This window comes from Pyrgilauda ruficollis, unplaced genomic scaffold, assembly GCF_017590135.1.
Source record: "Pyrgilauda ruficollis isolate IOZ18807 unplaced genomic scaffold, ASM1759013v1 scaffold6, whole genome shotgun sequence".
Taxonomy (NCBI): domain Eukaryota; kingdom Metazoa; phylum Chordata; class Aves; order Passeriformes; family Passeridae; genus Pyrgilauda; species Pyrgilauda ruficollis.
This window is the reverse complement of record NW_024527710.1, coordinates 128,968-142,577: the sequence shown is the minus strand read 5'-3', so window position 1 is coordinate 142,577 and position 13,610 is coordinate 128,968. Positions and strand designations below refer to the sequence as shown.

The following is a 13,610-nucleotide window of genomic DNA, read 5'->3' as shown; positions in this document are numbered from 1 at the left end:
GCGTATTTTGAAGCTAGTGCCCAACAAATATTTTCAGCTTCTTCTGGTTTAATCCAGACTCTGAAGGCACAGTCCTGCCTAGCCTTTTTCCCAGTTTTCCCTCTTCCTTCTTCCTACCACAAGAGTTTGTGTGAAAACATTGAAGATCAAACCATGAAACCAATCAAGCTGAACAATAATCTTTCCATGTTGCCTTTCAGCATGATTAGTATCCCAGATGGGGACAATCTGCTTTAGATGAAAGGTTCCTCTGCTACCACATGTATGCAGACTGTTATTGCAGTGTACTACTGAGTACATTGTGTTTGTCCTGCAATTATTTCTTTGGCTTGTATGTGTGTAACATTGCCTTCAGTTGTGCTCCCATTACTGTCTACTGCTCTGCAGTATCATGGCTGACAAATTTTAATGCCATCCATTTTACACACATTTCTGTATTTCTAGCACAATTACTAATAAACTACTAAAAATTTAATTCGGCGACAGCTCGTTGTTTATAGTAATTTCTGAAACACGGCACCCAGATTCAAATCTCTTTGTCATGTACTTTACCTTTCTTTAAAAAATGAAAATATCATATGTTGAAAAGTCAGAAGCTTTGCAGAGGTCTAAGTCTACAAATTTATCAATATCACTAATCAAAATTGTAATTTCCTCAAAACATATAATCAAGTATTTAAAAACAATTATTTTCCTTATAGACTAGCTGCAAATATATTTTTCTCTTTTAACATCTTATTTAGTTTTGCAATTATAAGTTTACAAAAATCAGCACTTCAATATTCTATAAATTCTTTCAGTACCTAAACAAAGTTTGTTTCATTTATTTCCTTAAAATATATTATCTGTGTGATTTGACAGGCTGCTTCTCAAAAGATAATAAAGTAGCCTGCCTCAACAAGCTGAGGCTTTTTTTACTATTTAGCAGACTATTCTATCATTCTATAAATTCAGTCTGCCTTTTATTCTATTTCATATTTATCATATTGGTAGCATCGCTGATGCAATTATTTTAGATCACTATTACACATTTAAGAGATCTATTGACTTCACTGGGAATATTTATGCAAAGTGCCACAAACTCATGGAGCACAATTTCTGACCTAATTGTGAACCTCTTAGTTCAGAAAGCTATGTAAAATAATCCAATCACCACTATCAGCAAAAAATGAAATATATAGAAACAGCAGTTCTCCATTTTATTAATCAATAAGTGCTCTTCCATTTGTTTTCAAATTAATTTTAAAATGTTACACTACAAATTAGGATCCTTGATTTTACGTTTTTCTCTGTAGGTATTGCTACAAACTCTGTGTAACCAAGAGGGAAAAAGAGGCCTTTGAAAAACACATTAAAAACCACTGAACGCAAGAGCAACCAAATAGCAACAAAAAGCCCAGAAAAACTCCCAGGCAAAATTTAAATTTTCTTTGAAATTTAATTACAAAAAAAAAAATTTAGATCTTGCTATCTTTTTTTTTGTCTTTGAATAAATTACCAGTGATATGCTTTCAATCTGTTCTGGTTTGGAATATGGAGATCCAGGTATGCAGGCACACAGACAGCAGGTCCTCTGGGATCCTCCTGAAAAGCCCAGACCCCACACACTGTAATGCAGTATGAAGTCCTCTGCCTGTGTGTAGGTGACTTGACATATCTTGAACTACACCTCAGATGGAATGGAATGGGAAGGGAGTCCCTCTGAAAGAAGTTCTGCACCCTATGGGCCTTTGTCCCCTGCTGACAGAATTTTAAGTCAGAATAAATAGTAACGAAAAATTACCATGTGTTTAGGAAAAGTTCAGTCCCAAAACAGGCTCAAAGCAGACATCTAAGAACAATTCAGGCAGTTTTTAATGCTGATCTCTTGAGCAATCAGTAGTAATGACCAGTCAGATCACACATGGTGTGCATACAAGCTGTCCAGAGCCAAGTTCAGTTATGACTTTTGGAAAAGCTTTTCCCTTTACACTGTTCAGTGCAAGTACTTAGAATGTATGTATAGTACTTAGAATGTGTACAGCAATACATACAAGGGTTCAGAGGTCTAATCTGAGGACCTATCTTGACTTGGATGAACTACTCAGTTTGTGGCTGTGAGAACTGTCTACAGTGACTAATGGTTTCTCTAAATATCTTTCATGTTTCTGGGAAAAATTCCTACTCTGCTTTGTCCTTGTTGGTTTACCTCCTATGAGTGGAACTGGCTGAAATACTTTTGTGTGCACATGCATTTGTGCATGCAGCTCATTAAAACACAGGGCACTTTTAACAGGGAGAGTTTACAATTGTGGGATACTCAAAGCTCCAACATCTTTCAAATGTGGCATTTGTTGAAATCCAGCATCAGTAAAATTATAAACCTACACAGGAAGAATAAATATTCATGAGTAGACAAACTCATACTGCCATAATTTTTAAAAATAATTACAGTTTAACTTTACTGAGAATGCTGATTGTTCAAATACATCCAGGGTGATAGGTTCCTTCAAAAGCTTGACATAAATGAGGGGACAGCAAAAATAAATGCACTCCTGCAACCTGATTTCTTCACCTCTACAACAATGCATGCCATTTAGCTGGAAGTGTTCCTTGGGTAACTTTTCTTCAGCACAACCACTAATGTGCAATAAATCCAGTAATACACTGATTACTCACCTCATCAACTCGAGGATCTTGAGCCTGAGCAGCATTGGGCACTGGGGAGTCACAGTCTGGGCTATAATGCTCACAATAGTCAAATGCAGCTCTGGGATCAGCTATAATCAACAGCTGCTGGATCTCACCCTGCAGGAAAGCATATGCAGATTAAATAACAGAACCAAAGGTAGTCTACAGTTCATCAGGAGTACAGAGTTCACATTCAGAAACAAAACCAGGCACATAATACTTAGATATTTCCATCTGTGGTTATAAATAACATATCCACTTAATTTCTGCTGCTATTATGGAAAACAACTATTGTTCACATGGCAAAACAATGCAAATTAATATCAAATGGACTAGGTGCAAAATTCTGGCTTAAAATCATGTCTGGTTTTGAAAGGAGAGAGTGAGAAGGTGTAAGTTCTGATCTGTGATTTTCATGCTGTTTGTTTACTTCTACACTGGGAATCAGTCTAAATTCCTAAGACTTAATTCAGGGCACTTCCTATTACCAGCATGCAGCTCAGCATGCAAGTGATCAACAATATAATTATGAGTTTGCAACACATATGCAGTCTCAAAGGAGACTAAAATAAAATAAAATAAAATAGTCTGTACCAGAGACAGTTATTTGAATAAAATATAATTAAGTGAGCACTGTATAAATATGCACTATAGATTGTGTTGGAAAAAATGTAACTGCTAAAAAATGTTGGTTTTGCCTCTATTTCCATATATCATGCATAAAAACAACATCACAGAAAGAGACCCACTATTCTGGATAATAAAATGGCTCTGCTGAGATCCCCTACAGAGATCTTGTATGTTTATCATTTTCCACAGAAAGCTGTCTGGTATCCAGTGTATTTCTTAACATAGTGGTACTATTTAGGCAGCATTAGGTTAATTTCTGCCAACATTTCCACTATAAATTTTCTCATCCAGGAGCTTCTTATGCTCACATAAAAATAAGTTTGTTGGAAATTGGCACATGTTCTTGGTCAAAACCCATTAAATTCAATCTCTCACTATTTCCCCACAAGGGGGTGATTTTTAAGATTTATATACTTCTAGCAGGTTTGTTTTTTTTGGTTGTTTTTTTTTACCCAAAAGAGGGGCAAATGAATATCTTTGTTAGTATACCTGTGCCTGTTTGGTCTTTAAAGACAAGATATCATAACTGATTAAAATCTACAGGTGGGAAAATTCATAATTCTCTCAGTATTTCCAGAATCATTTTACATCTATAGTAACAGTAACCTTTAACAAATTAAGAAAACTGGAGCATATTTTTAAATAGTAAATAATAATTGAAACATTCCTTCCTTACAAAATGAAAAAACAGAGACATAAGCAAAATTTCCTCAAACTGAAAAAAAAAAAATCAAGAAATAATCTGCAATTTTACTAGTTCTTCAATTTTTTAACTAATTTTTCAGTCATAAAGTAGGAAAGAGTTTCATAGCACATAATGGCTATATGTTACAATCCTGCTTTTTAGAGTACTCTAAGCTCACTTCACTTTTATAGACATGTGTGTCTCAGATTAATTTAGATTTAGAATATTTTTTTCTAAGCTTCCAGAAATACTACAAATGCAACAGTTTCTTTCTCTGTCAGCAGCTCTGGACTGTCTCCTTTATTTTCCTTAATTCGCTAATGCTTCCTGATTTGCACATCTTACAAAACCTACTACACATACAGAAAAATTCCCCCTTTGATTTCTTCCATGACTCCCTCAAGAGCTGGAGTGCTTTGAGAGGTTTTGTACAGTCATTGTCAGCCTGAGCTATGCATCCCCCGTCTCCAGCAAGTGTTTCCAAAGTGCTCTGCCCTTTCTCTTTCACCAACCACATTAAAACCAAGTGAGGCAGAGGAAAAAATGAGAGAGAATAAGCAACTGTAAGACAAAAGAGGTAAGTGACCCTTTTGAGCAACCTAGAGGTGGATGCGTAGAACCTCTGTCCTCACCCTGCTGAGTTCAAATCATGGTCTTGCTCTTTGGCCCTGAGCATTCCTGGCTGTCTGAGGTGCCTGGACAGATCTCCGTGTCCGCAGAGTGCCAGCCAGCGGGAGCCATGCCCAAACAGCTCCTGAAACTACTGTTTAGTCAGAGAGCCTAAGAGAACACAGGCCCAGGAATACAGCCAGTACTCTGGAGCTTTGTACTGGTCTTGAATGCCATGGAATTTTGGCACTGAGTTCTGTTGGATTGTGTGTTTGCAAGAAGCACTCGGTATGCTGTTACCACTTGGCTTAAATGTGCCTAAATTGGTTAAAGCTGTTCCTGATCCATTGACTGTATTTCCCAGCCCCGCCTGTCTGCCTGTCATGGCTCCACATAGATGGAGGCCCTCAGAAATCCTACACAGAATACATATATTTTTACAGAATACATACATTGCTACTGGCTATAAATGTGCGAGAAGTTTACTGAAGAACCAATTGATTTTACATTTGGAATCCCAATTCTTAATTTCCCTCTTTTTCCTTCAAGATGTGCTATAAAAATGATTCCAGTAAATTATTCATTTTCCTTTTCTATTTTTTATTTTCTGTCTTTGCTAATTAAATTGTTTCTCTGAGTATTTTGTTCCATGAAGCATTGGCTGTACAGTAAGAATAGTTCAAGAGTTTTCCTTTCAGATCAGGTCAATCATACCAGCTCATGAAGTTCCACAGGAATTACTGCAGATTTCATTATTGTGATTTAGTTACCATTCTAAGGTATTTGTTGGACAAATCTATACTCTTTTCCATTGAAAATTTTTCACAGAATTGCTTCAGACTTTACAAACACATTCTTTGGTTTTAACTGCTTGACTTTGTGAGACCAAAATAGAATTTTATAAAGTTCCTTGCAAATAAACTACAAATAATCTGGTCATATTTCATGACCTGGAGTCGTAAGTGAGGCAAGTGAAGATCTACCTGCACAAGTCCGGAGAACTTTGAATTATGAGTTATTAAGAATTCCAATAGCTGACCTGTAAAAAAATACTGAGGTATCTAAACACATCTGCATATGTCATATCATTTTTCTTGTATGAAAATTTCAGGAACAAAGGAAGTCTCACGGGATAGAGTGATGAGAGAGACAAAAATGGAGAAAGAGAAAGAATAGATTAAAATGTAGAAATACGCTTGAGGATCCTAAAAGTCCTCTGAAAAGTGCATAGAGAAAAAAGGAACTACAAAATACTATGGTCTATAGACAAGTTCTTCCTTCTCTATGAAAATTTCATGATCATATCTGTTGGGAAAGATTGCTCAGGCAATTTCAAAGTTGGAAGTTGCTATCTAGCATGCTATAGAAGTAAAGCCTTCCCAGTCTCTGCTGAGCCAGCTGTCCACCATGCTTTGGTGTCAGAGGTAAGTGGGATGGCAGCAGAAGGCAGATGCAGAGAACATGTGGCAAGGTATCAGGCAGACATACACAGACACTTTCATATTAATACCTCTAACAAACTGCATGTTTAACTTGTCCCAAAACATTCTAAAAGCCTAGTTCACCTTTGAGAATCATAACCTTCTGCCTTGTAACAATTTTTTTTTCCTAGATAACACTTAAAACAATGCATTTTAAACAGTGGTTTGTCAGATAGTTAAATTAACTTGCTAATTAGGGATAAGAAAGATGAAAGCTACATCTCAGTTGCCCAGAAGTAGTGGAGACTATCCAGCAAGGTATTCTATATAACATTAACCATACAAGTACTTTGGAAGTAAATTTTAAACCTTAATATTTAGTTTGGATTCTAAATTCTTTATAGAAAAAGGAACTAAGTTGTTGTCAAGGCCAACATATAACTCACAAAGGCAATGCACAGTTCAATAATTCATTGTAATATGGAATAAAAATCGTTAAAATCTATGAACATCTTCATTCTCCTTTATTTCAGGGATATGCTCGTAACTAAAATCAGAGACTTTTGAATCAGCCTCATGGTTATATGATAAAAGCTGCCAGAGCCAAGATAAAATATCTTGTCCACCAATTATGCCCCGTGTGAAAACATGGTACAGAAGGATTCCTTCTAAGAGGTACTCCACCAAATTAGTTATTCTTTGCAGAATCCTCCAAGAGTACTAAAAGGAGTTGTTTTGATTGAGGAACTATTCACTTTGTTGCATGCCAGAGCAAATGTGGAGAACCAGGCTAGAGAGCTAGAAGGATAATCTGCTCAAATCAGCAGAACTCCAACCTGCTGGAACAACTGCACACACATTCACTCACATCAACTCTTCTACTACGAGGAACAGCCCAGCTAAGAATGAGAAGTGTGTGCTGAATTCATTCATTGAAAATTCCTCTGTGAATCTCACAGACATTCCACAGTGACATCGTGGAATGAGAAAATTTATGTGTATGTACACTCCCAGGACTTGCTGAAAACTCAAAGCAGTAATGGTGCAAAACAAGGTGAGATATCTGCACTGGAAAAATAGCTTTGACATGAAAACAGTGTAACACTAGAAAAATGCAGTGTTGAATACCAAAAAAAGAAATGGAAACCAAATTTGCAGGAAAGCAGTAAACTAACAAGTTCTCTTTCCAATTTTGGCTACATCTTCATGTAATTATCACTTTAGTTAGCCTCGTGGTAATAATTGTTACATGCCATTCCAAATCTTTTGGAGTCCTCCTCAGATTCCACAGCAGAAATAGGAACAAAGAAAATTTCCAGTTAGATATGGTGTCAGATTTTCTCAATGATATAAATCATAAAGGGTCTGACTAATTACTATTACATCAATAAACACTAATCACTGCTTATTACCTCAATTGACCTCATAAAATGTTTTAGGTGTCTGTTTTCTTGAAATATTATCTTTTCCTTCTAACTGGGTAATCTTACTAATGCTTTCTAAATATGGTGCATTAGAGAATCACATCCATAAAGTAGTTCATTTATAGTGTATTTATTACCTAAAAATTCCTATAATTGAAAAAAGACACCTCTGCTACCAACAGCCACATAGCTAAAATGGCAAAAGTATGAATTTATAATAGAAGGCTGTAAGAGCACTGTACGAAGAAATCAGTGCAGAAATTACTGTTTTCTTCCAGTCTGTGAAATTTTAATGGTCTAGTTGTTCTCTAGTTCCACAAGAAACTCAAACAGTTTTGGGGCAGATTTAGGGATATCTCTTTTACAAAAATTTTAATAAAACAATAACCCTGCCAGGTGAAAGTTATTTTGTCCAGGGAATAGCAGGTAAGCATTACTTCAGAAGATCTGCAGGGAAAAAAAACCCCAAAAAACAAAAAAACCAAAAAGATCCCCAGCAATTACTTAAATGACTAATTTATATATTAGAGGTTCAAAAATACTTTCTACAACTAAAGTGTGATGGTTAGAATTAGCAAAATACTTCTTCCTGATTCACACTGGATAACATTAGCACGTCCTATTGTGTGCTTATAAGGATAATTAGATTTTAAAGATGTTTACATAAATGGTGATAAAAGAAAAACAAAAGCAGTGCTAGGCTCTAAATCAACTCATAAGAACAAAATCAGTATCTTTCATTTTAATGTTATGGCTAAATCCTGAAATTACAAAGTTAGTTTTTCAGTAGATCAGCAGCAATCAGCACAAATACCCCAAAATGGGTATTTGTGCCAACTTTCTCTAATTAGTTATGTGACAGTACAGCTAGAGACTCCAAAGAACGAAAGTCTAGCCAGCATGAATATTACTACAGAATTTAGAAAAACCTGCTGCAGAATTCATTTAATCTTCCTGCAAAGATTTGAGGGATTGAGGAATTCCAGGAGCTTTTAATATAATATTCCATAACCCAGGCCCATTGTATAATATAGCTGGAGAAAGATATTTAGAGCCTGCCAGACTGAAGCACTGTAAAAGCAATAAATTGTGAAAGCAGAATACTGCACATGTCAAAGTTTCCACAGAAATCAATGTCTTCTTCATTCTTTGAACACCATGCTTATAGAAGGATAAATTCAGCTTGGTTAAGAAATAGGTTGATACGCCAATTATAATTTTGGACCTTCCAAACATAGCTGTTCACAAAGTCAACTGCAATTCTTGGCTGAGAGATTAGATTTTACTACAATGCCTATGCAACACCAAGTGTACATAGACACAGGCATGCACGTGTGCCCAAGGATATCCTATTTTCTAGATAAAAGACCTACAAATCTCTTACATTTCCATGTATTTTTGAAATCTTATTTACATCTGTTTTTTAAAACTGAAATGTATTAGACACAATAATAAATGAGGTGATAATAAATCCTATCTGTTAAATCTTTTGCAGCATGCAGCATTCTTTGATCACAGGTTGTTAATTTTAAATGTAATTACAGACAGTTTTGTTAAATGACCATTCCTTGGTTTCTTGGGAAGTTCCTTGAAAATGAACTTGAATTCCAATGAACTACCAGAACTTTGCCTTCTTCTTCTCTCCCCCTCCTGCCTCCCAAAATAAGAAAGGGAAACTGGATTTACCTTTGTACATTGAATATAAGTTTGGAAGTACTATAAAAAATTAATAAACACCAGATCACCATTCTTTGAGATAAAAAAGAATAAAGTAAACAAAGCCAAGCAAAATAAAAAGCTTTTGTAAGAAACCCTGATTTTTTATTAGGTGCCTCTGAAATGAAACAAATTGTTTGCTTTGCTTTACTTTCCTTTTGGTGTTGGTTTTCTTTTTACTTCTCAGTGGTCAAGTTGTCCACTTTGGTGTTGATATTTAAAACACTGATTCTAAGTATTTTTCCCTGAAATGTTAAACATTTCTTTTTAGTCTGACAGACAGTCAGAGGGTCAGCAGCAATTACTGCATTACTAGAGTGGGACTAATTTTGGTTGAGTGTCCACGAGCTGGTGGTGCAGCTCCACAGGGCAGTGAGAAGCAGAGGATACTGAGGACCCATCTTTCTTGCTCCCTGCTGGGGGGCACTTTGGGCTGGCTGCTGTGTTCCACTTTAGCTGTACAGCAAGTGTGAGCAGTCAGTAAAGTTCTACTCAATCTGCTCCTGTCTGTACTTGCACTCTGGGGCTTCCCCTGCTCACAGACATGTGAGGGACATGTCCTCAACTGCAGGCTAACCCACACTGTGGCCAGGGCACTCTCAGCCTATCTCCAGCTGCTCCAGTTGCTCACTCAGCTATTCCTACTCCTTTAAATAGGAATCCCATGCTGTACACAAGTATTTTATTGCTTTTTTCATGAGAACAGATTAATGCGTAGTATCAAAATCTAAACCCTTTATTAACAAGTATTACTGCAAGGATTTAATCCCTAAACTGCGCTGTTAAAGCTTTCATGGGCTTTAAATGAGAGTCTTATATCAGGTTTTGTCTTGCTGTACTCATTTACAGCAAAATGTCTAAAAAAATTATCGTATTGGTCTGATGCGTGGAGTTTTGAAGGAAAAAAGGTGTCTATAGGGAAATATCTGCATAAAGACTCTGCTAGTTATTAAGTTATTATAAAATACTTATAAAAAACTTGGATTGTTCACACCAACAGTACTAAATGAGGAGTGACAAATCCTTAAAGCTGGCAAAGAATAAAAAGATCCCTATTATTTATAAAACATGTAAGCTACAAATTTATAATTCAAAATTCCTTTACTAGGTGCCATGTACCAGCACCTCACTCTTTTTTTTCCCCCTTTTTTATTTTTCTTTTCTTTTCTTTTTTTTTTTTTTTTGTGTGTTTGCATTTTGGGAATTCTCTTCTTTGCAGCAAGTACTTACAAACCAGCTGTTCTTGCAATATGTGTTTGAAAACAGAAGACATTAATTTCAAAAGTCACATATAAAAGTTTGAGGAATGTTGTGACAGTCTTTCAAAAACAAGCATTTACAAATTAGTTCCACTGATATCAAAAGATTCACTTCAGTGAGCAAGGGCTTAGCAGTGTAAATGAAGGTCTCATAATTTGGCAGTTAATAATAATGCAGTTTCTAGACAGCATAATTTTATTATTTTAGGACACAGTCACGGTTTACAATTTGCTTCTCATCATTTGTATGCACCTGATGCATAGTGCTTGCTGAATTCACTATCATGTTTTTAACATCATATTGATTTCCATATTAACAAAGCACAATGTCATAAAATGTCAGATTAGCACTTATATTCAGGAATGAGCAGCAGGCAACTCCAAATTAGAATTTTCTCGCATAAAACACACAACTGCCCGCTACATTTAGGAAACACTTTAGCTAAATTTTTTCTTGATTTTACAGCTAAACCAGAAAAATTTTCTTGATTTTACAGCTAAACCAGAAAAAAAAATGCCTCTCAGCTTCAGCACCAGTAGGTAAACTTACCAAAGAATGTTTTTTGTTTTGGATATACAAAACCAGTGAATTTGGCAGCAATTTATCATGTTCTCAGGACACTAATCAGCCCTTTCCTTCTTTCAGTGATCTACCTGATCTCTGGACACCCAGTATGCTTACTTATTCAGAAATTATTGATCATCATAGGAAAGTTACGTCATGAGGTCATGTCACACCCATTAAAATGTAAGCACTTAAAATCTGCCAGTGCGCTGTAACATACTCCTGTGTTACTGCAGAATCAGAGCAGAGGACAACTGCCTAGAAAACAGTGGTTAATATTAAGAACAAAAATAAAAGGAAATGGTCAAGAATTTAATTTAGTTAAATCTTGTATTACAAACTTAACACAATTAGAAAAAAAGAAGTATATTTGAGCCACTGGGATGTAACATTGTTTTAAAGTAAGTGTGAAACATTCCTCATAGGAACAATATTTGTCCTGAAGCTTCTAAATGAATGATCCATGCAAATATGTTAGAGCAATATGACTGAAAGAGTATTCCTTTTTCAAAAGATACAATCAAGTAGTGAGGAGGCCAGAATAATGTATTAATATATGTTTTGGACTCATTTGTATACAGCTGCTTTCAATGGGAGTTACCTTAGAGATGCAATGGGGCTTGGTGCAGTTGTGTTCTGCTGGACACATTGGTACAAGACCAAAATGAAACAATATAATCTTCAATTAGTAGGTCACTGAAGAGTAAGAGTTCATTATATGTATCTACAGGTTATTATTTCCACATTTTAAATTTCCATTCAGTTTGAGGAGACTGAAGAGTGCTCTGCTGTTCTTATGACCAAAACATTGGCTTATTATGAGAAAAATATCACTATTACCCAAGATAAGATGACCTTTGTGATGCATGGTTGCAATATTAATCCTTCTGACACTCTGAGCAAAAGGTAATTGTTTTTAGGGGCTTCCTACATTTAAGCTAACAAAGGCTGCAAGTGTCATATGAGAAGTCTGTAGTAAACAGTTTTATGTCTTAAACAGTTAAATTTAATGTCATAACTAGATAACTTCTGGAATTTCCTGCCCACAAAATACGACACATTGTGTTATGTGTATCTTCAGTGACTGTTGTGGTCTCAAGATACAGCAGGGTTCGTAACACAGAAATACTAACAAGGAGACCCATGAAGTCACCAAAAGTCACTCTGAGCTGCCATGAATGAGAAAAACAGAACATTTAACACGCAATCATGACACTTTCAAGCAGGGATAGATTTCAGGAAACAGCACCAAACTCTAGAAATTGTAGCACTGGTAGCTAAGGGATGGATAAATTCTTCTTAATAAAACAAAAACAATGCTATTTAGAGAGTAGAAAAACAGTAGACAAACTCTACATGAACTAGATTATGTTTTGTTTGGCCAGACTTAGGACAGAGGTCACTTGGCTTGTTCATCCTAGAGAAGAGGAGACAGAGGTGAGACCTCATTGCCATCTGCGACTTCCTCGAGAGGGGAAGAGGAGTGGCAGGCACTGATCTCTGCTCTGTGGTGACAGTGACAGGAGCCAAGGGAATGGCCAAGAGCTGTGCCAGGGGAGGTTTTGGTTGGACGTCAGGAAAAGGTTCTTCACTTAGAGGGTGGCTGGGCACTGAACAGGCTCCTCAGGGCAGTGGTCACAGCACCAGCCTTACAGAGCTCAAGAAGCACTTGGACAATGCCCTCAGGCACAGGGTGTGATTCCTGTGCAGGGCCAGGAGTTGGACTCAATGATCCTTGTAGGTGCCTTCCAACTCAGGGTAATCTGTGATTTTATGATCCATTAAAAAAGTGTATGGCCCAGTATTTTTTTAAACTTTGTGGTACATTCTAATTTCAACATGCACCTTTTTAACTACAGATTCAGATAATTCAACATAAGTAAAAATTATTCCATGGTGGCTGTACAGTAACAAAGAAAGCAGAAACCTATCCCAAAAGCAAGGATTGCAAGTTTCTAATTTAAGTAAGAGTTGAGACTTAATCGAAACCCCCACCAATTTCAAGAACAGCTCTGTAAGGGTGTAAGTGATGTCTCTGAATAAAAAAAGAGAAGTGCACTCAGTTGAGTAAGAGAACCTAATCACTGAAGAAATTCAGAAATGTACAGTGAGTTTAAAAAAGGTAGAAATGTTGCTGTTCTCAGTACTGAATCTTAAGATTCAGTCTCTGAATTGACCTTACAGACAGCTGCACAATTTCATTTGTGAGTCCAAAGCCTCCTTAGTGGGTCTCAGCTGGAATTGAAACACTGAATTGCCATGCCAGTGTACAAGAAGTCAGAAAAAAAAACTGGCAGAGAACCAGCTACCACTACTTTCCTTTTCCCTCCTTCCACAAGTGACAACACCCTCGGAGAAAAGTAATTTTAACTCATTCTAGCAAATTCTGTAAAGCTATATCCTTGTGTCCATTTTGACTTCACACAGGTTTTACTTCAAGAAAAATGCAGGCTTATTTTTGATTTTCACCCATTAATCTGGTAATTCTGATTTAAATGCTAATTTCAATTTGCTAAGTTGTGTCTTCATCCAATTTTACTGACTGTCTCAAAAGTTGCACCAAAAAATAATTACATTCTACCACATCCTTTCCCGTCTTTTAAGGTAAATGATAAAATAAATGTCTCCCTT

General features: G+C 36.2%; 1 protein-coding gene across 4 annotated transcripts in view; it reads right to left on the bottom strand.

Moving 5' to 3' along the window:
* COL11A1 (collagen type XI alpha 1 chain) overlaps positions 1-13,610 on the bottom strand; it is a 130,594-nt gene that overhangs the window by 93,874 nt on the left and 23,110 nt on the right. For all 4 annotated transcript variants that reach the window (XM_041483104.1, XM_041483106.1, XM_041483103.1 and 1 more), the window contains exon 5: positions 2,659-2,787. In XM_041483104.1, coding sequence (XP_041339038.1) covers positions 2,659-2,787 — 129 coding nt within the window. The remainder of the gene's footprint in view (positions 1-2,658; positions 2,788-13,610) is intronic.